Source organism: Lithobates pipiens, unplaced genomic scaffold, assembly GCF_037356315.1.
Source record: "Lithobates pipiens isolate NorthernLeopardFrog02 unplaced genomic scaffold, aLitPip1_a1.2 Scaffold_27, whole genome shotgun sequence".
Classification (NCBI taxonomy): domain Eukaryota; kingdom Metazoa; phylum Chordata; class Amphibia; order Anura; family Ranidae; genus Lithobates; species Lithobates pipiens.
In genome coordinates this window covers 153,194,175-153,218,502 of record NW_027507788.1, presented here as the reverse complement: position 1 = coordinate 153,218,502, position 24,328 = coordinate 153,194,175, and the positions used below count along the sequence as shown (strand labels likewise).

Here is a 24,328-nt window from a genome sequence, read left to right as displayed (position 1 = left end):
CAGACAGCACCAAGTTCAGGTCCCAAGGACACATAGGTGACCTAATGGCGGGAAGCAAGCGAGTTGCCCCTTGCATAAAGGTTCTGATCAGTGAATGGGAGGCTAAAGGCCTTTGGAAGAATACTGATAGGGCCAGACTTGACCTCTGATTGTACTCAAAGCCAATTTGATTTCCATAGCTGACTGTAGAAAAGGGAGAATTCTCCCAATCACATATTTCTGAGGATGCCATTTTCTGGCTTCACACCAAGCAATAGAATCTTCAAGACTTTATGATGAATCTTCCTAGTGACAACTTTTCTAGCATTCACCACTGGTCCCGAGATGCCATGGTTCTTTAACACCCTGGCTTCAATAGCATGCCGTCAAATTTAGAGACTGTAAATTGGGGTGGAATATAGGACCTTGAGACAGTAGATTGGGGCGACGTGGACGTATCCATGGCCCGTCTATTGTCAGTCTCACAATCACCAGGAACCAGGGTCTTCTTCTAATCTAGGATATACTACCCCTAACCCTCACCTTGTGCTTAGAAAAACTTCCCATCAAGGAACGACTGTGACGCTTGTTGGGGCTGGGCTCTTCCCCAGATTCCAGCTCTTCCTCTGTTTTACTCTGAAACACAGATATCCCTATGTTAGTCTGGGCACATGTAACATTTATCATTTTAGAAAAGAAAATTAACATTTAATTGCTAAATAGTTTCATTATGGAAGTATGCACAATGACAGAGGTGCCGATTGCTGGTGGCTTGGAAAACTTTCTACACCAAAACCTGCTTTCTGGTATCATCCAGTTCAGGAAAATATTAAACTGAACTCCAGCATTACCTTCATTCTTGAACAGCTGTACAGGAACCACTTTTATACTAAAATTCCTTACTCTAATTTCACTGCACACAACGAGTTTCTCACAGTATGCATTGGAAGCTGCAGCAAGTAAGATAGAGCCTACGGATTTTATGGCTAGAGGGCATCCAGAATCATCACAGCCCTTAGCTCCCCCATCCTGACTGACTGCCCCTGGCCTAACCTTTTCATCAGCTTCCCGTTTTCAGACACGTTTCTGCACCCTGATTCAGAGGGGCAGCCAAGTACATACAGTATTTCTCAAACATTCTGTAGGTTTTCCAAATGCTGAAAAGATTTTATATCAGTTTATCTCAGAAAAGTCTTGATTATTCAAGAATCCACCACTAGGGTGCACTGTGGCTTTTTAGAATACTGCTGCTGTATCATTTCATAGATCCCTCTTCCTAGGAACAGTCCCTATAATGGAACCAAAGCCTTCAGCCTTCTTCCACAGCAGTCACCTGTATATTCCAATGTACATATTGTACTATTTAACTATTGCAAAAATGTTTATGCTGCTTTAAATTGTATGTAAAATCATTTAGGTTATAACACATTTTCAGATATTAGTATAGAAGGAAAATAGTGAGGGCTTTAAAATATAACTTCAAACAAAAACTTTACTTTTCTTTATTTTAATTTTTTAAAGGAAACCTAGCTGGAGGCTGCCATTTCTGACTTCTGCTTTGAAAATGCTGGCTGCTTGACTGTCATGCTGATCCAGCGAGACACTGATCTGGGGAGTCCATACATACATAATACAACATATACAGGGAATTAAATACAGCACACAGAACATAAGAAGTGGTACTGTGCAGGGTCCATACACCAAGAATTTGAATATATACGGAGAACGATGCCCATCATACAGGACAAGAGAAGTGCTACTTGCTTAAAGTGTTTGTTACCCCAAACAAACCCCCCCCCCCCAAAAAAAAAAAATGGATCCTGTTCCCTTAAAGCATGTTCTACGGCATATTGCTTGTGCTGTGTAATTTGGCCCCTTGTATAATCTAAAATACCTGGCTGATCCTGCCTGGTTCAAAATCACCCCCCCCCCATAAACTGACCACGGTTTATCATGGCTGTTGAGCCCTGACACCATGGTCAGTTTACATGCCTCCGTCATCCTTAGCCTTGCTCTGTCCTCCTCTGCCCCCTCCCCGCCTGTCTGCTTTTACCAGTGCCACTCTGCTCCTCGCCCCTTCCCTTCTGGCTGCTATAAAACCTATGTTTAATTCATACCATCCCATCTGTTAAATAACAATATGTGTCCCAGTGTCTGTGCTGTATAAAAAAGATGCCAATTTCTACCTTACTTCAGAATGTCTCCTAGCACTCACGTGACTGCTCGTCTCTCGCCTCCTCTCCTCCCTAGCTGATGTCAGCAGAAGCGTTCAACCCCTCCCGCTGTAGTTGTCAGTCCAGGAGAGGAGAAAGGCAAGCAGTCACGTGAGCGCTGGCAGATGCTCTGAAAGAAGGTAGAAATAGTAATCTTTATTATACAGCACAGACCCTGGGACACATATATTGTTATTTAACAGATGGGATGGTATGATGATAATATAATGATGTAGCCAGGAGAGGATTACTGTTATCAGATTCTGCAGACTTGCCTCCTATCATTCCAGTTGGCTCCTATCTCCTCCTATGGCTGGGCTTAAATCACTGACATCACGTTCTGAGCATAGAAGAAGGCATTGTGGGAGCTGTAGTCTTCTGGATAGACATTGCTGAATTGCAGAACGGACTATGGACTACATCTCCCAGCAGACCATCTTCCTCACAAGAGAATTGTGGGACTAAGACTATAAATGGATCTGCTAACCAGGCCTATGCTCTCTTGCTTCCTGGATCCCACTGTGTGTGCATCACACTGCTGCTGTGAGAGGAGATTGCGGGCGATCAGGTGGCACCCAGCCGGCAGCTCCAGTCCCAGCGAGTGCAGACGTCACTCGTTTGCAGGACACCCTGCAATATTGCTGAACATTGCAGAAACAGCCAGTTCGCTGAGTTAGCAGACTGATCCCCATCTTTGCCCATCTTTGGTGAGGGGGCCTATGCCCGCAGATTCCACTACCTTGTTAAATACCACACTTTGAACACTGCACATAGGTGACACCCATTTTGATTACGAAAAGCTTTGCAACACCAGGATCAGGTATTCTGCCTTGTCTATCATCATTTTCTACAGTAAGGAATCATTGCTTTATGGGCCCCAACTCTGCAAAGGCTTGGCTTGTGGGACATTGTTGTTTATTGTTCTTAAAAGAGGACACTTTGCTTATAATCACAGTACATTATCTCTCATTAGTATTAAAGGTATATTAAGTCAGCTTGGGGTACTATAACACAGGAAATATTAATTTTTATCCACAAATATTATTTTATTATGTTATTTCAGCCAAGTCTTGGTTACCAGCAAGATTAGGCTGACTAATCTTTGATTTAAACCTCTCTTCTCAAATAAGTAAACTAATAGAGAGTTGAAACGTCAGGTTTGTGTCTGTCTGTCATTTAAAGGTATACACAAATTATCTGAACCTAGAGTGTCAGAGGGACTGGAGAGTTCAAAGGGTCATGGCTGCACAGGAGAACATACATTATTAAGCAACCCCCCAAGAAGGCAGTGCTACAGTGGCTTTACAACCACTTTAAGGACTGGCCCATAGCAGATATACTGCTACAGGTTGGCCCTCCTATGCAGAATGACATATAGATTTGTGATTCTGCACTTCTGCCTATGGAGCGTGTGTGCATGCCACCAGCAGCCTGCTTCTGCTGCGATTACTCACAGCAGAATCCGATCTTGATGTCCGCCAGTACCTGCCGATCATCAGGCAGACACACAGAACAGAGATCTGCCTACGTAAACAATTTATTCTTATTTTTGGATTTCAATACAATTTAAATTTAAATCCAGTGGTGGCTGGTGGTATATTTTTTGGGGGGGGGGGGGGCGGCAAATGGTGCACAGCCAAAATCCCTCCCAGTTGGTCATCACCCACAATACTTACTCCGGGCAGTGCTACCCACCGGGCGACAGGCTTTCCCTGCGTCTCCTTCTCAGCAATACGGTGGTGTTCTCACCATGTGCATCCTTCCTCAGCCAATAGGGTAGCTTCTCCTTTCAGCCAATCAGGAAATGGGCTTCAGGACTATACGCTATTGTCACACAACTATGTGGGCTTTGGGCGCAGTGCCCTGCGCCCTGAGCCCACCATTTTTTGAAGCTTATTAGACCCTCTGGCTCTAATCATGTGCTAAAAAAAAATATCCCCTATTGAAATCCATGCGTCTGGCACCCTGCATGTAGATCATGGATTGGGGGGGAGGGGGGGGCAACACCTATGCACCCCTAATGCACGGGTCCCCACTGTTTAAAACAGAAAAAGTTTACTCAGAAGAAAGGTATAGTCATATTATAAACCAGGGGTCACCAAACCTTCTAAACAAAGGGCCAGTTTATTATCCTTAAAAATGTAGGAGAGCCAGACTGTGGCCAGCGGGGGTGGAAATTTTCCAGGCATCAGTGGAAGTAAACATCACATTTGGTATTAGGTGGAAGAATAGTACCACAATCATTGGGAGAAATAGTGCCCCATTGCTGATGCCAATGGGAAAAATGGTGCCCCATTGTGAATGTCAGTTGGCAGAATAGTGCCTTGTATCAGTGGGGGAATAGTGCCCCAAGGGACAGATAAAGGTAAGCAAAGGGACACCTTTGGCCCTGGGCCACATTTTGTAGACCACGATTATAAACCATAGACTAAAAGCTTCTATAACCTGCAGTCTCCTTTGCAAATCACTTCCCTGCAGCTGGGAACAAGGTTCTAATCAATGGGGTTTGTGCACAAGGACAGAGATATCTGAGGGGCAGAACTGCATTTTGTGTAATGGCTGATGGCACTTATGCCCAGAACATCATTGGCCCCTCCCCTGCACTTTTACTGGATTTCTTTTATTCCCAATTTCAAAAGTAAACAGCAGACAGCTAAATAGCTTATCACTTTCCATGTATATTGAGTGTTCACCTGGAGAATGCCATTAACAGGATCATTAGCTGGTGCCAACACAGCCCAAATCCTTACAACAGTTCTAACATGTGCCAACATTAGAATAAGCAACAGCACATCAGATACTTTACCGATAAATCCCTTTTTAATCAAATATTCCAACAGACGCTCCGGCTCTTTGTGGGCAATGCCGTGTTTCCATCAGGGAGAAGTACATTAAGCATTGCATATTGTTTTAAAACAAAGAATTATGAGCCCTTAGATCCCCGCATGCCAGGCTTTTCAAAAAGCTTAGTGCAGCTCGCCATGCTAACTAACTCAAATGTAAATTCTGCATCTTAATAACCAGCTCTTAAGTAGCTTAATTGCTAATGAGAAAGAGAGCGGGGAACGTGGAAGTAAGGTAGATGAGATGTCTGGTGTCTGATTGATAAAACCCGTGTGAGTATTTTATTACATCATGCTACCTATTTGTGGGTCCTGAGTACTTTAATTCAAGCTATTGCAATTAACTTTGTCTGGCGTTCTCTGACTATATAGGAAGATCATTTTTTCCCCTGTTCTTGTACCAGGCACATTTTTGTCTGCTGGGATTGGTAATTGCCAATTTATTGTGTTCCGATCTCAAGGGTACGATGCTGGCTTGTTCTGAATATTTAATCAGCTTGGTGTCATTCAACAAAGGAAAATTTCATAGGGGTCTATTTATGGCATCAACATTAATGCCAGTCATTAACATGGATGGCTGTTGACAGTAAACTGGCTGATTACTGAATATGTTGTGTGAGCATGTTCGATGTTATCTAACATTATGAACTTTTACTCGACAAGTTCATCTACAATTAGGTGTAACCTGTAGGAGTTGTTTAGTCCGCTACTTAATGGCCCTGTAGCCTATTTTGATGAAACAGTTTCTTGCCATGGAAGGTATTTTTTTTTAGTTAATACTTACCTGAATTTCTGCCATTCTTCCATTTGTTTGGAATGAGCAGTGCGTGTTATTTGCAGTCATGTGCGCTACTCTATGCACACTGCAAATCCCATAGTCCATCTCAGGAGTGAGCGACAGAGGGTGGCTACATTCCTACATACAATGGGACCTTGAGACAAAAAGTAGCCACTCTCTAAGGCTTGGTTCACACAGGGGCAACACGACTTTTGGAGGCAACTTGGACGTGACTTGACGTGACTTGGACGCAACTTACAACACTACTTTAAGTCGCCCCAGGCCAGGCGACTTGCCGTGGCCAATCAGAGAATGAGCTCTCAGGGGGGGGAACTCCTTTTGAGAGCTGATAATTCTCTGAGAGTTGCCTCCATATAGACGGAGATCGGACTTGGAGGTGACCTCCATTGAAATCAATGGGTACCAGTCGCCTACAAGTCAGATTGAAGTAGTACAGGAACCTTTTCTGAAGTCGGAGCGACTTCAGTAGTGTGCATTAAGACAGCTCTCATTCACTTACATTGATTTCTACATGTTGTGCGACCTGAGGTGACTTGGGGTGACTTGAAGTCGGATCTGAGTCGCCCCTGTGTGAACCGGCACTAACAGGAACTCTAATCACAGTAGCAACAAAAAGGAATTTTGCAGATGGTTGAGAGCAATAGAAGGTACTTTTTTTCGAGTTAATAGCCAAATAAAATATTTTTTAAAAGTTGTCTGTCACATTTTGTAATGATGTGGCCAGCCCTAATAGGTGTATATAATATAATCATGTTAAATCTATGTTAATGCTTAGGAAACATAGGCACTGTTTGACCAAAATTTTTACACTGCCCTTGCTGTCAGCAGTTTGTGTCTTGGGAGCACATCTGCTTGCAATAGAACAGTTGAAGCAATATGAAGTGCAGCAGTCTGCAGGTACCTGATTGCCTGCTAGCAGCAGATAAAGGATATGCTACATGCAGGTGCAGGGTTTCATAACGTATAAATAACTGAACTTGAATCACAGATTCAGGCTTCTGGCACACAGTGATGATTATTTCAGTTTAAGAAAGATTTGCCAAACATTCCTAGAGTAGTCAATGCCTATCCATAATGCATGAGAGATCTGTGCTGACATGTATCAATGAAGGATGTGTTGTAAGAATGATGAATAATGAATCAAAAAAAAAAAATCAAACCTAGGTTAAACGACTTTACTTGACAAGTCTGTCTGGAAAATGTCCAGGTCCAAATCTGTACGAAAAAAGTGGTGTAATACTCTTTTTGAAATATAACGGGTGGATCTGTTCTGAAATTTAACTTGAGGCCAGCTAATACCAATCAAAAATAATACACACACACACAGCAAGATCTATTGTATAACCATATGCCATTTCTAACAAACTATACATAACCCTAAATATGTAATTTATGATTAGTTTGAATAACTATTGGGATATTTTATCTTTTCCAAATATTTAAGATCATCAAAAGTAAAGGTTTTCCAATATTTTAAAAGATGTCACCCCAGAACCTGTTACGCTGTGTTCTCTTTCATGGGCGTAGCATAAGGGGTTGCTGGGGTCACAATCGCATCCCCACCCCTAGCTCCAGGGGGCCCCTGCAGCCTTCCTGTCGTATTATCATATCCTCCACAAAATCCTGCTTTGCCTTCCACAGTCCACACCCCTCTCTTCCCATTGGTTGGGGAGAAGCTGTGAGCAATTTCCTGAATGGAGAAGAGCACGAGGTGAGAATAGCCCAGGATGGGGAAGTGTCTGTGCTGTGTTACCAACATGGAATGGTAACTGAGCTCAGCGAGGCAAGAGGAGGAGAGTGCCGTCCTGTAGCCATGGTGGGACCGATGTCAATGGTGAGGTATGACACTGCTCAGTTTCTCCCAATCACCAGCTAGGATTTTCTGTACCCCCCCCCCCGCCTGTCTACTTACCCCACTTCCATGACAACTGGGGAAAATACATAAACCTCTGGGAGGTGCCCTTCCCCCAACACTATCTGCCTACTGCAACTACATTGCCGTTCCAACCATAGAATTTCACAGGTCAGAAGGGCAACATAAAAGCCAGATACACCCTGTGAAGACTGATAGCCTGTGTGTAAAGGAATGTGATTTTAGCCCTGTGCAGTGTGGGGGGGGGGGGGGGGGGCTGTATAAAGTGCTGGGATGGGAAAGGAGCATTGCCAAGTGACCTGCCAGGGGTCCATGTCCCGGATTCTCCAGCGGTGATCCCTGTCCTCTGATTCTTCAGCTGTAATCCTTCAGCTGTGATCCTTGTCCTCTGATGTAAAGAGGAACTCTGGGAACTCAAAACTCTAAGCCACTTTGAGTATCTTGGCATGCAGTGGGTGTATCTGCACACATGGTGGAAGTAGTGGGTGATAGTGGGGGGGGCCCAGGTAAATTTTTGCATTGGGGCCCACAAGCTTCAAGCTACGCCTCTAAGGCTCCAGTTTGTTATGTTGTTCTGTCTATCTATAGATTAAAAATGATTTTCTGTACACTCTTGCCCTTGGTGTATACAGAATTGTGGTTATGTTTTCTGTACATTGGCTCCTACTGTACATATCTATATTAATATAAACTAATAAAAATCATTCAATAAGAAAATGTTTGACCACTGAGTGATTGTAATCCTTTCTCTTCAAAAAAGTGAAATGGTGTCTTCAACTACATATGAACAGGTCATGGCATGATCGGATGACCGAGATGTGCCTGGCCACTGTCAGAAATAAAGACCTGCATCTAAACACAAGTAACATAACTAGATTGATCTGCAATGTGACAGCCAGCAGAACACCTCTGAAGTCTCAAAGTTTAGAGTGTAGATCCTCCACTACCCAAGATGGCCAAGAGTCACCACAAACACAGAGCAGATACAGGAAGGCTCTTAATGCAATATTACTGCACTTCTCCATAGTGATGTCATTACTAGGGTCCCATATTGTGAGTCTGTCAACTGCCCTAATTTTTTCCAATACATGATAGTGTCTACGTCAGGGGTGCCCAAACTTTTTAAGAGCGAGGGCCACTTAAGCAACTTGTTAACCAGTTGTGGGCTACAATGAGTGGAGCGGGCAGATGACAGGTCACGGCTACTCTATAGGTCCTCCGATCCATTCAGATGGAAGGGGGCAAACTCCCTTCTATTTTTTTATCAGATTTTTAGGACCGGATTGGAGGCAGGTGGGAGTAAATGGACAATAGTCTGTTTATATCTGCCGCTCTGTAGAGGTGAACTTGGGGCCCAATTGGGTAGGGCTGATCATGTGAAAAGGGCCTAAACTGCTTTCACACTGATGATTACCCAGCTGCGGGGTAGTGCTGTGGGTTAATTGAGCTTTGCTCTGCCTGTGGAAAAGCCGGCGCTGTACAGTAAGCATTGGCTTATGGGCTCTGCTCTGCAGCCGTTTTCTTCCTCTACCACCAGCTTCATTCACAACACCGATGCTGTGATATGACGGGTTGGCAACCTGCGATCCGGGCTTGCTAACCCGACATTCCAGAGCAGGAGGTTGCGGGCCACATCAAAGGACTCCGTGGGCCACTGGTTGGCCACCCCTGGTCTACATAGTGCTCCTTCTATTTCCCTTGTGGATAGAATCAGTGTCCCAGAAACTGGAGTCATACTCATAACGACCGATTTGAGATATACTGCAGGACTGCTAATAAAATAATAAACCACCCTACAGTCAGCATTCAGTGGCTTGGGAGTCACAAGAGACACATCCTGAAACATTTGCTCACACAGAAACTTTGTGAGGGCCAAGTGTGCTGAAAGTGGATTTTTAGTTTACCTTTCATAAATCAAAAACTTCCTAAAGGTTCCCTGTACATATATACACATATACAATATATCAACCGTGTATAGGAAGGGAAGGGAACCTTTAACAAGATCTCTCTCTCAGTTGCTGCATATTTCACATTTGTCGGCTGCACATCCATAATGCAAATCTCCAGATCCGCCACATGCCAAAGGTGATCTATTGCAGTGGTCATCAATCCTGTCCACAGGACCCACTAACAGGCCAGGTTTGCAAGATAACTGCAATACATCACAGGTGATAGCATTTGCTGCTCAGTAATTGCAGTATTCTAGTCTGCATCTCCCCAAGGTAATACATAAAACCTGGCCTGTTAGTGGGCCCTGAGGACAGAGTTGATGACCACTGCTCTATTTGATTGAGATCTGGTGACTGTGGAGGCCATTTAAGTACAGTGAACTCATTGTCATGTTCAAGAAACCAATGGTGAGACCATTTGAGCTTTGTGACATTGTGCATTATATTGCTGGAAGTAGCAATCAGAAGATGGGTACACTGTAGTCATAAAGGGATGGACATGATCAGCAAGAATACTCAGGTAGGCCGTGGCATTTAACCGCTTAAAGCCTGCCTCCTGCACATTTACATTGGTAGAATGGCACGGCTGGGCACAAGCACATACACGTACGTTGCTCTTTAAGTGCCCAGCTGTGGAACGCGAGCGCACCGGTGGCGGGGTGCTTGCGACCCGGTCCTGAGCTTCGTGACCGCGGACCCAATGAGCTGAAGAATGAGGAGAGGTCTGTGTAAACAAACCTCTCCCCGTGCTTCTTACTGTGGCTGTCACCGATCGTCTGTTCCCTGTTATAGGGAAAGACGATCAGTGACATCACATGCCAGGCCACGCCCCCCTACAATAAAAAAAAACACACACAACGTCACACATAACCCCTCCTCGCCCACTAGTGGTTAACTCCTTTACTGCCAGTGTCATTTACACAGGAATCAGTGCATTTAAATAGCACTGATTGCTGTATAAATGAAAATGGTCACAAAAATGTCCGATGTGTCTGCCATAATGTCGCAGTCACAATAAAAATCGCTGATCGCCGCCATTACTAGTAAAAAATAAAAAAATATTAATAAAAATGCTATAAAACTATCCGCTATTTGGTAAACACTATAACTTTTGCGCAAATCAATCGATAATCATTAATTGTGATTTTTTTTACCAAAAATATGTAGAAGAATACGTATCAGCCTAAACTGAGGGGAATTTTTTTTTTTATATATTTTTGGGGGATATTATAGCAAAAAGTAAAAAATATTGCATTTTTTTCAAAATTGTTGCTCTATTTTTGTTTATACCGCAAAAAAAAACACTAAAAGAAAGCTCTATTTGTGGGGGAAAAAAGGAGCCATGTCACACGACCATGCAATTGTCAGTTAAAGTGACCCAGTGCCGAATCGCAAAAAGGGGCCTGGTGCTTTGGCTGTAAATTGGTCCGGGGCTTAAGTGATTAAACAATGCTCACTTGGTATTAAGGGGCCCAAAATGTGCCAGGAATGTATCCCCCACACCATTACACCACCACCATCAGACTGAACTGTTGACAGGAGGCAGGGTGGATCCATGCTGTCATGTGTGCGCCAAATTCTGACCCTACCATCATGGATGTCCACAGGTAGGGGCAAGGGGGGTCAGGGATTAGATCTTAAATTCAGCACAGTTGCATTGCTATCAGGGTGCAGGCAGCCCGCACCCGGGTGCTATCCGCCAGTGGGGTAATACCAAGGTGCTGTCAAGCCCCCCCATCAATGTAGTGTTCGGGCTCTTTTCCCTTCTCATTCCAGCAGAGAACTCGGCGTCGCTGTGACAGGAGAAAGGCAAGCTATCAAATGTTTCCCCCGCTGGCCCCCCCTTTCTTCTGTCAGGGACAAGAGACGGCGGCTCTCACCAGGTTCCCCGCCCAGCTTCCTATACGCTCAGTTCCTTCCCTATTGCCCAGAACTGAGGGCCAATCAAAGGAGACTAGGAGAGGAGAGCATCATGGGACATGTATTCCCAAAGATTGGCGGGCCCATTTTTCACAGGGAAGAGGCTACAGCTTGATCAAGAGAGAGATTGAGAGACTGCAGCCTGGAAAAAAGTTTAAGGAGAAGGCGCTACAGGGCAAAGCATGAGGTGTGTGCTGGGCGGAAGCCAGAGAGAGAGCCATGCTGCCCAGCGCCAAAGAGAAAGAGAGACGCTGCCCATCGCCACTAGAGACACGCTGCCCAGCGCCACCAGAGAGAGAAACACGCTGCCCAGCGCCACCAGAGAGAAATGCTGCCCAGCACCAGCAGAGAGAGATAAACGCTGCCCAGCGCCACCAGAGAGAGCCATGCTACCCAGCTCCACCAGAGAGAGCCATGCTACCCAGCTCCACCAGAGAGAGAAAAACTGAGCCACTACCAGTGTACAGACATGCTACACTACTGACCAGAGTTGCCCCAGGGAAACCCAGAGTGAGCGATCATCCAGCTGGAGGGATCACTGCTGTAGTTTCGCTGGGTCTGGTAAGAGGGCCTGTTGGCCAATATCCATTACTTATCCCAGGGACTGTACTACATCTGCAGTCTCTGACCATAATTATCGAAAAGGGGCGGTGCATGGGTGACCCTAAAATGATACCCCCCCTGAAAAAAGTTCTGCGGACGCCCATGCATACCATCTGAATGTCACAGCCGAAATTAAGACTCATTACACCAGGCAACGTTTTTCCAATCTTCTATTATCCAATTTTGGTGAACTTGTGTAAAATGTAGCCTCGGTTTCCTGTTCTTAGCTGACAGGAGTGGCACCAGGTGTGGTCTTCTGTTGTGCATTCAGAGATGGTATTCTGCATACGTCTCAAACCAGTCTGCCCGTTTTCCTCTCACTGGATATTTTCTCATTTGTGGACCATTCTCTGTAAACCCTAGCGATGGTTGTGCGTGAAAAACCCAGTAGACCAGCAGTTTTTGAATAACTCACATCAGCCTGTCTGTAACAACCATGCCATGTCCAAAGTCACTTAAATCACCTTTCTTCCTCATTTTAATGCTCACTTCAGCAAGTCGTATTCACCATGCCTAGATGCATTGATTTGCTCCTATGTGATTGGCTGATTAGTAATTTGTGTTACCAAGCAATTGAACAGGTGCACCTGATAAAGTGAAAAAGTGGCCAGTGACAGTGTGTGTGTGTGTGTTTGTGTGTGTGTATGTGTATGTGTATGTGTGTGTGTATATATATATATATATATATATATATATATATATATACACACATATACACACACACACACACACACACACACACAGATACACATTTAATTACATTTTTTTGACAAAACATATCCAAGGCATAACTCTTCGAATCCTTTTAGAGAAAAGCGAGCTCAGATGACTCCTGAAAAAAAAATGTGCATGAGGGTAAAAATGCAACCGAGGCCAACATATTTATTGGCTTACTGTACTTAAAATCACAGTAAGGTTTCAAAGCAAAAAGCCCCTTCGTCAAGCAGATTACGGAGGTGAAGGTGTCTTGGAAGCTTGTTCTGTAGTTAGCCATTAAAGGTATTATGCTGTTGCTTTTGCCATTTTAGCCCACAGATGTTCACAGCAAAAGCATTATAACCTTTCACCCTAAAATAATAAGGGAATTGTATGGAGAAAGGAGCACAGCTGACTTGTTCTTCAGTAAGACCCCTAATAAGACTCTATAGTCAGCCTCAAATTTGTCTCAAATAGTGGACGGTGTAAAAACATTCTGCTACAGGAAAGGGTATTTGCCACGAGCACATATTTTTAGTGTGTAGCTTATATTTAATTGATGTGAATCTTACACTTTTACGAGTCTGATTTTTTTATTTCAGTAAAGCCCAACTGAACCTACATTTTTAGTTATCTTCTAATAGCGATATTCAGTCAGGCTGCATAAAATGTAAAGTATGCGTGAGTTTTTTCTTACTGCAATAGAGAACTTCCCTGTACTGGCACCACTCTGCACACTGGACCACTGCTCTTACACAGAGCGCAGCTATCTAGGTTTCCAGCAGTCCAACACGCCCCATGTACAATGCACCAATCAACAACGCTGGACAGGAAACATGAATGTTTGTGATTGGAGCACTGTAGTGGGGATACATCTGATGGTTTAGGAACTGGACATCTGTGTGAGAGCAGCAGTTCGGCTCTCCAGTGTGATGCCGTGAAGCAAAGCAGCATAGCACGCGTACCCTCTCATCCAGCTGCCTTTGCAGCTTAACAACTTGCCAAATAGCCACCAGTGTTTTACTACATTACCTTACGTCGCTTCGCCTTTTGGCGACTAGGGGCGTGCACACACTCTGAGCCGATGCGAGTGCCCATCGGACGTGATGACTGCCGGGCTCCCGCGATCATTTGTGACAGAGCGTAAACACACAGATCCCGCTTCTTTCAGGGGAGTGGAGGCAGATCTTGTGTTCATACTATGTATGAACACTGATCTCTCTCTCCTTCTAGACATTCCCAGCCCACTCCCACAGTTAGAAACAAAATGGAACACAGTTAACCCCTTGATCGCTCACTGGTGTTAACCCCTTCCCTGCCAGTGACATTTACACAGTAATCAGTGCATTTTTATAGCACTGATCGCTGTATAATTTTCAACGGTTTAAAAAATGTGTCAAGTGTGTCCGATGTGTCCGCCATAATGTCGCAGTCCCGATAAAAAAACGTAAATCGCTATTACTAGTAAAAAAAATAATAATAATAAAAATGTCATAAATCTATCCTCTATTTTGTAGACGCTATCATTTTTGCACAAACCAATCAATATACGCTTATTGCAATTTTTTTTAACAAAAATATGTAGAATACATATCGGCCTAAACTGCAGATTTTTTATTTATTTTTTTGAAAAAAAAAAAAATGTGGGCTATTTATTATAGCAAAAAGTAAAAGGTATTTTTTTTTTCAAAATTGTCGCTCTTCTTTTGTTTATAGTGCAAAAAATTAAAACCGCAGAGATGATCAAATACCACCAAAAGAAAGCTCTATTTGTGGGAAAAAAAGGATGTCAAGTTTGTTAGGGTACAGTGTCGCATGACCGCGCAATTGTCAGTTAAAGCGACGCAGTGCCGAATCGCAAAAAATGGCCTGGTCATTGAGTAACCAAATCTTCCAGGGCTGAAGTGATTAAAGTGTTACAGAAAAAACTGTAAAGGTTACCCAACACCCCTTCCTATGTGATGGGGTTGACCAATAAGAATCTACCTTGTTCATCCTAGCAGTGCAGACAAGAGAAGAGAGAGAGAGAGCAGTGGGGATTTCACATCCCCATACTGGTGGAGCAGGTGTGGGCAGTGTTGGATTTAAAAGGGGGCAAAAGGGGAAACTGCCCTAAGCCCCTGACAGAAGGGCCCCCTCCCCCCCCATACAAAAATATTGAAAAAGTATATATATGTTGAATAAAAAATAATAATAAAGTAAGATAAAATCTAAAATATTACTTTCTTTTATTAAAAGAAAATCATACAAAGAGAGATATGACTGCCTATGTATGTGTGTGTGTGTGTGTGTGTGCATGCTTAACCTCAGAATGAAGTTGTGTCATGCATTTAAAAAATGTGTGACAGTGCTAAAGCCCCATACACACTATCAGATTTTCTGCTGATTTTTGTCTTCAGATTTACCAAAACCATGTAGTAAAAGGGCCTGCCTGATTGCATACAAATTGAAACTCCTAAGGCTTGACCTCATATTATATGGTTTTGGTAAATCTGAAGGAAAAAATCAGCAGAAAATATGATAGTGTGTATGGGGCTTAAGAATGTAAACCAACTCTGTGCATGAGGTGTCCCCGGGACCTGAAGTGCCCCAGGGCCCCCCGAGGTCTAAATCTGGCCCTAGGTGCGGTAGCCATTTATGTTGTTAAAAACACATGGACCTGGAAGATTCACCTGCAGAGAATATTTGCTGAATGTTATAAATATAACTCTAAGATTTACTTTGTACACTCTCTTTGCCTCACTGGGACATCTATAACAATAGTTTTAAGCAAGCCTCTGCTTTAAAACCTTTTGTGATGCCCATTGATTAGAAGTACAACAAACGTGCCGGCATTTTACCTTCAGAAAACTAATTTGGGAATTAATAAAAATCTTCTCCATAACGCGGCTTACTTCTGACTCGAAGATTAAAATATGCACTGGTTCCCAAGCTTCAATTAGACAGTTTGTACTTCCGACTGTGAACGGTAAAATCTTTGGTCTGGCTTTTCATTAAATCACAAGCATCTGTTTCGGCTTTATCTCCCTTTATATCACAAACCCAGTTGTCTTTTATAATTCTGCATCAACTTTTTATTGTGCGGTAAGAGCAGAGCTCTAGATTGGGTCTAGTATTTGGAGCGAGTGCTGCTTAAAGCAGAATGCCACTATTTTGTCAAGCTGTATTAATATACAGTATGTAAGGGCAGTGAGCTAGTATACAAATAACAGGATTTATTTTGCCCGGTGATGTCTGCATTGGCTTTTGAATTATCACTTTGCTCTACTGGAGCAAATAAACTCATTGCTATAGGGTATTGTCTACAGCTGTCTACTGATCACAATTAAATGTTAACAAACTTTTACTGGGAAAAATATTTGAAATTCAGCTCAGCCAGTACTGTGGTTCACTATGGAAGAGCATAACCAAACTACGGAAGACCTTCTTATGTTCTTGACTCCTGAAAACCACCTAAAATCTCTTCTCAGTCAAGCTCCAGTGCCTAAAATTATATTGAATAGCATTTCACACTGCAAAACAGCCTGATTTACTTGCAATGTATAACATCAAATTTCAGGAACAGATAGCTAGCTTCTTTGCTAGCTGTCTCCATTGCCTACAATGTCTCTTGCTCTGGATTTAGCATCTACACAAAGCTGCCCCACCTACTGGCCAATAATGAAAATGCCGCTCAGGCAGGCTTGAAGGTGCTTATGAAGTCTACATTCAGCTATATCAATTCTACCAAGAGTGTCTGAGCAATTTTGGCTGTTCTGAATACCACCCTGGTCTGTTTTGCAGAATTTGTTACCTAGCTGTCTCTTTTCTTGACTCAAGCCTTGGCTTCGTATCCTGAGGTTAGGCTGTTGTGAAGTTATGCTTTTGTCTATCCATTTAGCTCTTTGCCATATGCTTGCACATCAATAGTTTCTTAAAGTGGAAGTAAACAGATCAATTTAATGATTTCAAAAAACAGTTACATTTCCGGCATGTGCTGGGATGTAACTGTCTCATTGGTTGCGCTCTCAACCAACCTGTCAAATTATCCAATGGCTGAAGCCATAACTGATCACATGTGCAGCATCATAGCAGTTGAAGATTAAACAGAGGCCAAGATGCATTAGCTGAAAAAGATAATAGGGTTTACATTCACTTTAACAGGGCAAACCTAAGGGCAGAGACCAGGGAAGCTTCCATTTTCATAAAGGTCACCTCCTTGTAGGAATCCTGAGTGGACCACATTCCCCACCTACAACATCAGTTCATAGTTGGCTTGAAAAAAGACTGGGTTCCATCCAACTCAACCTACAGTATCTCACAAAAGTGAGTACACCCCTCATATTTTGTAAATATTTTATCTTTTCATGTGACAAACACTGAAAAAATGACACTTTGCTACAATGTAAAGTAGTGAGTGTACATCTTTTATAACAGTGTAAATTTGCTGTCCCCTCAAAATAACTCAACACATAGTCATTAACGTCTAAACCGCTGGCAACAAAAGTGAGTACACCCCTAAGGGAAAATGTCCAAATTGGGCCCAAATTTCCAATTTCCAATTTCCCTCCCCGATATCAGGTGATTTGTTAGTGTTACAAGGTCTCAGGTGTGAATGGGGAGCAGGTGTGTTTCATTTGGTGTTATCACTCTCATATTGGTCACTGGAAGTTCTGCATGGCACCTCATGGCAAAGAACTCTCTGAGGATCTGAAAGAAAGATGTTGCTCTACATAAAGATGGCCTAGGCTATAAGAAGATTGCCATGAACCTTACACTGAGCTGGAGCATGGTGGCCAAGACCATACAGTGGTTTAACAGGACAGGTTCCACTCGGAACAGGCCTCGCCATGGTCAGCCACAGAAGTTGAGTGCTCAGCTTCATATGCAGAGGTTGTCTTTGGGAAATAAAGGTATGAGTGCTGCCAGCATTGCTGCAGAGGTTGAAGGGGTGTGGGGGGGGGGGGGGGGGGTCAGCATGTCAGTATTCAGACCACATGCTGCACACTGCATCAAATTGTTCTGTATGGCTGTCGTCCCAGAAGGAAGCCTCTTCTAAAGATGATGCACAAGAAAGACCACAAACAGTTTTCTGAGGACAAGCAGACTAAGGACATGGATTACTAGAACCATATCCTGTGGTCTGATGAGACCAAAATAAAGGTATTTGGTTCATATGGTATCAAGCGTGTGTGGTGGCAACCAGGTGAGGAGTACAAAGAAAAGTGATAAATGTGAACAATTACCGTACTTGTTGACAAATGGTGCGCTATTATCAACCTTAATTAAATGCACAGTTCTCCTTTAAATAAATAAGTGCTAACTCCTTTAACAATATAAATCCAAAAAATGATATATAAATATGTGCAGTCCGTGAATCTTCCATATATAAATAAATGATCATTAATCAAGTGTGTGTGTGTTGCAATGTGGGCACTTCTTCAAACACAAAAAAAAACTCAACTTGCGATTTCTGCATAAAAAGTCCATATACATATGCCAATCAGTTTGCTTCAATGGATGGAAATAATAATGGTAAGAAGCGCACACCCCCTTCAGGTGTCCTATTCACGCCTCACAATTCTATATCTCTCTCCCCTCAGTATCCATCATAAAATGCCGATCTCAAAAGAGCAGAGAGAAAAAAGCTCATCGCGCAACACTATCTTATACCAAACTGTGTTGTAAGCTCACAATATACGCTCGCATGTACCCAGCTTCACACCAGCGTGTGTTAACAGTCAGGCTCGTAGGCTCATAGCCTTGTTCCTCCTCACTTCACCTCTGTGTCGTTCCAAACACTGGCGTGACGTCACTGGCTCCTCCTCCCGACGAATTGCGTCACAGGTCACGTGACTTTTTCAAGGGAATCTCTTGAAAAAGTCACATGACCTATCACGCAACGTGTCGGGAGGAGGAGTGGCAACCTGTGAAGCTCTGGTGAATCCATGTCCAAGAGGGATAAGGCAGTGCTGGAAAATAATGGTGGCCACACAAAATAGACACTTTGGGCCCAGTTTGGACATTTTCACTTAGGGGAGTACTCACTTTAGTTGCCAGCGGTTTAGACATTAATGGCTGTGTGTTGAGTTATTTTGAGAGGACAACAAATTTACACTGTTATACAAGCTGTACGATCACTACTTTACATTGTAGCAAACTGTCATTTCTTCAGTCTTGTCACATGAAAAGATTTAATATTTATAAAAACGTGAGGGGTGTACTCACTTTTGTGAGATATTGTGTGTGTGTTAGTGTGTGATTTAACTCTCTCACATTTCCCATAGAGGAAGACATCTAAAAGTTTGTTTGAAGTTGTAGACTGCTCTAACAGTAAAGCATAATTTCCAGTCAAAGGTTAAACATATCAGGAATTGTTACAATAAAATGTAGCACCGAATTATACTAGCAGGACTGTACAAAGCAAATACATGTTTTAAAGCCTAAGTTTAGTCAAATTAGGAATAATAACATATTCAGCACATGGGACAGTACTTATATTTAAAGTCTCCCGTGTAGGGACCATTCTCCTTGAAAGCACCCTCTCTTCCCCCCTATACCCCTGCAGTTGTGTTCCTCTGGTGTTGAGAGGGTTAATAGAGCTGAGGGACCTGTCATAGGCATGCACAATGTCAGCACTTTCTGTCCCTTTGCTCCATTCATAGAATTTTTCTTTAAGTGTCTATAGAGCATTGTTCCCTCTGGATTTTATTTTCCAGATGCAGGGTTTGATGCACTTCAGTGATGTTCTATTCTGCAGAAGTCTCCCAATAACTGCTGTGTGAACCTGATGTTTTAACCAATGTGGGCAATTCAGTGGCGGGCTATGTGCCCAGCATTCCTCCAGCTAGACAGAACACCAACAAGCTGAATTATTAAGAGCCCAGCATAATGTGATAATCTCTCTAGAGCCTGATAGCAATTAAATGGCAAAAATAGAAGACTCAAACCCAAGCAACTCTACTAACAAATGCCGAAACTGCATTATCATCCTCACTGGGCAGAACCTGATTAGATCTCTATTGCTCATAGGAGTGGATGGTCGATATAGAAGTCATTAAATTACTCCTTCCTCATAAATGCAAGTGGAGACCTACCTGCAGATTCATCCAGATTTCATTTTGAACCATTTGGAATGAAGCCATAAGCTGGCTGTAGCGAAAATGCCGTGGGCAATGCATCTCATTTTCAGCTCATTTACAGTGCTAAACCTTCTTAGAGTAAATTTGTAGGACACATGAAGATATACTCAGGGATGGAGTCACATCTGCAAGCTTAGCTATACAAGTTGTAAAATAGTAAATCTGCACTTAAAGCTACCTAGGGGTATATAATGAAAACAAGCAGCATATAACATACTAGTTTAAATTATGTGTAAACTCCTAACTGAATAGCATAAACAAGATCCCTTTTTCACATACTCTCTTCCTGCGTCTCTTTGCTGCCATTATCGGTCTACATGTATTCTAGCAATGGCTGCATGGCATTTCTCAGGATGGTTTTACTGACAGTGACAACAGTGGACCATGCCCGTGCAATGTGTGTTGGAACAACTACTTGGGGTCTTCATTAGGAAAGCATGTGACAGAGTGACAATGCAAGAAAGAGTACAGGGACAGAATGTTGTCACCCTATAACAGGGGTAGGGAACCTATGGCTCGTGAGCCAGATGTGGCTCTTTTGATGGCTGCATCTGGCTCTCACCTCTCAATCCGCGGATTGCGTGGTGTGCCGATCCATGGATTGAGCCCATAGGAAAGGCCACAGCTTAGGCCTAGCTCCAGATCTGCGGCCATCTTGGTACACCCGGCAGCGGCCTAGGTGAGTGGCGCGCTGACGTCATCACCCACCTCAACTGCTCATGGATCTGCCTGCCTGTGTAGTGGTAAGCAAGCAGACAAACATATGGGAGATGTGGATATTACAGTGGGGGAGATGATGTAGATATTACAGTTATAATTGAAATTAGTCAATTTATCGATAAAAAAAGTTTTAAACATATTGTATGGCTCTCGCGGAATTACATTTTAAAATATGTGGCGTTCATGGCTCTCTCAGCCAAAAAGGTTCCCTACCCCTGCCCTATAACAAAAAAAATGTCTACATCTTAACAGCAGGTAATAATTAAAAAATGTTATTTTTTTTTTTTTATTGAAAATTACTTTAAATTAGATTAGTGTGCCAAAATATCCTAAATATGTGATTTTAGTAATTGGGTTTGCATTGACTTTAATTTCTTGTTTTTATTCACTTCTTTATTATTTTCAAAGAAACTCACATGATGGAGAAACATTATATAGGACAGCACCCTACAGCTAAATCATTACAGTCTCCCTAAGTCTGCTACCTGCATATCACAGAAAATCCTTTAAGTACTTTGCCATTTTTATCTGAAGTCTAGCACAAAAAAGGAATTTATAGGTATATTTGGCCCATTTCCTTGAAAAGCTTCTGAAAATGTAAAAAGGTTGGTAAGTATGAATAGATGTTCATTTAAAATATAGCACTATATGCATAATGCTGTGCACATACACATTTTATAGAAGAGAACTATTGGGGTCATTGGAGCAAATGTGCATGGGGGTCGTCCATCTGGGCACACGATCTCTGGGCCACAGTATCAAAAAGGGACTCTGGAATATATACTTACATTAGCCTTATTGAAGTATATCTTTAGCTGAGAATAGTGTTTCATTGTATATCCACTTCAACTCCGACATATTTACCCCCTTTCATGACCAGGCCATTTTTTGCGATACGGCACTGCGTTACTTTAACTGGCAATTGCGTGGTCGACGGTCGTGCGACACTGTACCCAAATAAAATCTATGCCCTTTTTTCTTATTATTCAATGGTTTCCATTATCACCAAGTAAACCTGGGAGAGCATACTTAAAGTCCCACATACTGTATGTTGGGTTTTGCTTTACTGCTCGTTAATGAAGATGCTGTCCCCTAGGGATATATTTTACTGATACTGTTTTGTATGGATCCTATTTATACATTTATTTATATAGATGTGCATGGCAACCAATCAGCTTCTCTCTTTCATTTTCAAAGCCTAACAGAACAAGCCAAAGATAGAAGCTGATTGTTTGCCATGCACAGCTGCTCCAGATTCTGGCTGCTCCAGTTTGGATAAATTCCCCTTTAGTGTGTATTCCTTTACCCTATTCTCTGATCTCTAAAGCAAAAATGTAAACAGTACATAGCATCTATATGCAATGGTCTGTCTGTTTAGGGTCAGCATAAGGATTGCCAGCTCAGCACTTATTCCTCCCATTAAAGTACATTACAAAGGGTTGAAACACACTTTTGCAATGCAGTGTGGTGTATTAATTCTTGGGATAATGCAATGCATGCCAACGTTATGTGTGTGTGCATGATGCAGTAACTTTCAATTTGAAAGACTCTCCATAATGTCTCACGATGGTGTTTGGTGCACTGCATCAGAAATATGCTGTATGTCCATCTGTTCTTCTGGTTTCTAGCCCTGTTTTTCTAATCGTACTTCCAGAAATTAGACATTGTGTTTGTGATCGTACTTCCAGAAATATGCTGTATGTCCATCATTTCATCTGTTCTTCTGCATTGGCAGCTTATTCAAAATGTATTGCAAAAGATCGTCAAAGTGTGAATAGGCCCTAAAAGCTTGTACGACCTGTTACTGCTCTTACAACCTATTAGGAACAGAGCAAGGCCCAGGTACCAAACCAAAAGCTGAAGTGATATTAACATTTAACATTCTGTTTTCATCTCAGAGTAAAAATGTTGGGAAATTTGATGGTAAAGCCCAACTGAGCGGTCAGAGACGTTTTTGCATTTTTTGTACATATGTTAAATGCATATTTTAGGCCTGATGATTAGTTAAAATTCGGTTTATCAAATCTATACACTAAAGGTAATTTTAGTGCACAATATAGTTTCCATTTTTTTGGGGCAAATTATAAAAGATGGGGTTGCTTAGCATAAATAGATATGTGCCCAAAATAGATGCCAAAATGTCAATGTCAAATTGCGCACATCAGTTAATGGTGACAAACTATGGTACGCAAAGTTGTCCATAGGCGATGCTTTAAAAGCCTACAGCCATCGGTTTAGCGATGACTATGAATGATGGCCCTAGAAGTACTCACTCTAGTGTGTCCAATTGTCATTTTTGGATGTACTTTAGGTGCACCTGACTAGCATGTTTATGTTCCTATTTGCACATACATGGGGCAGAGGGGCTTTACATTTTTTTCATTGATTTTGTCTTACTCTCATAGTGAGATGGTTATGTTCCGTCTCAGATTATCATCTATTTGGGAGTACTGTTGACCACTGGGTGAGATTACCATGGGGTCTGAAAAGTAGGACACAAGCGTTAGAAGCTGGCAGATGGTCCATTCCTGGAGTTGACGTATAACTGCGCTTTTTGACCATCTCTTTCCTGGGTGGTCAAATCTTTATGGTAAGAGGCTGTCTATGTGGTTTGAAGGTGAAGGTTTCTTCATTCAGTATCACATCTTTGTGACCATCAACTACTGGTCCTCTTACAAGGACTCTATGGCCTTATCTGACCAACTTGAACTGCTTTGCACAATCCTTTTGTTCTTTATTGTGGTGTTTCCACCTTGTCTGAATAGGTCTATCTATGTCGATTTATAATGATTAGCGCTGCACTATTTTCATATTTTTTCTCATATTGTTGCCTACAATATTGTGTCAGCTGCTATTTTATGATTGTATTGAGCCTTAGGGCAGGCATTATCTGTGTTCTTAATTCCTGTATCAGAGTGCCTACACTCTGGATGAAGAGCACCTTTGGACAGCAGGATTGTTAATCGGGGAGGGGGGAGTGTTAGTGTATCTAAATCTGACAGTACATCTAACAGATTGAAGCATCTGCAGTTTCACACAGTTTCAGCAACAGTTTTTTCTTGCTTTTGGGATAATTTCAGGTTTTACATGAATAAAAGCTGATCATTGTAAGCACCTGAGTCAGTGCTAAATGGTTTGTCTCAAGACTCAAAGAGTCATTTTTTCAACTTTCCATCTATTAAATCTTCTGCCCTTGTCGTTTTTACTTTGGATAGTAAAAAAAAAAAAATTCTGCCAGGAATTACCGTATAAAGCCCACTTTCTGTGTCTTGTCTGGTAAAAAGCCTAGGCTTATGACATCATGCACATCTCTCTCTCACTCTCCTGAGAGTTTGCTAGGAAGGGAGGGGGTGAGTTATAAGAGTGCCAATGAGAGCTGCAAAGCTGGAGGTGTGCCTCTGTGTGTCTGTGAAAAGCCAGGAAGTGAACAGGCAGCAGATTCATCTGCCCACAGTTAAAATGGCTGCAGCCAGCCTCAGTGGAGGGAGAATTCTGCAACATATTTGGAAAGTACAGAATCACAGTACATATAAAATAATACGCAACGTGGTTGGAGGGAAGCGTCAGAATGGCAAATATGTTTTAATTACAAATTATGTGAGCAGACTGCAG

At 42.5% G+C, this 24,328-nt stretch overlaps 1 protein-coding gene across 5 annotated transcripts in view; it reads right to left on the bottom strand.

The window, feature by feature from the left end:
- Positions 1 to 24,328, bottom strand: part of PLCH2 (phospholipase C eta 2) — a 998,026-nt gene that overhangs the window by 113,640 nt on the left and 860,058 nt on the right. For all 5 annotated transcript variants that reach the window (XM_077457673.1, XM_077457675.1, XM_077457674.1 and 2 more), the window contains one exon: positions 523 to 615. In XM_077457673.1, the coding sequence (XP_077313799.1) occupies positions 523 to 615 (93 nt within the window). The remainder of the gene's footprint in view (positions 1 to 522; positions 616 to 24,328) is intronic.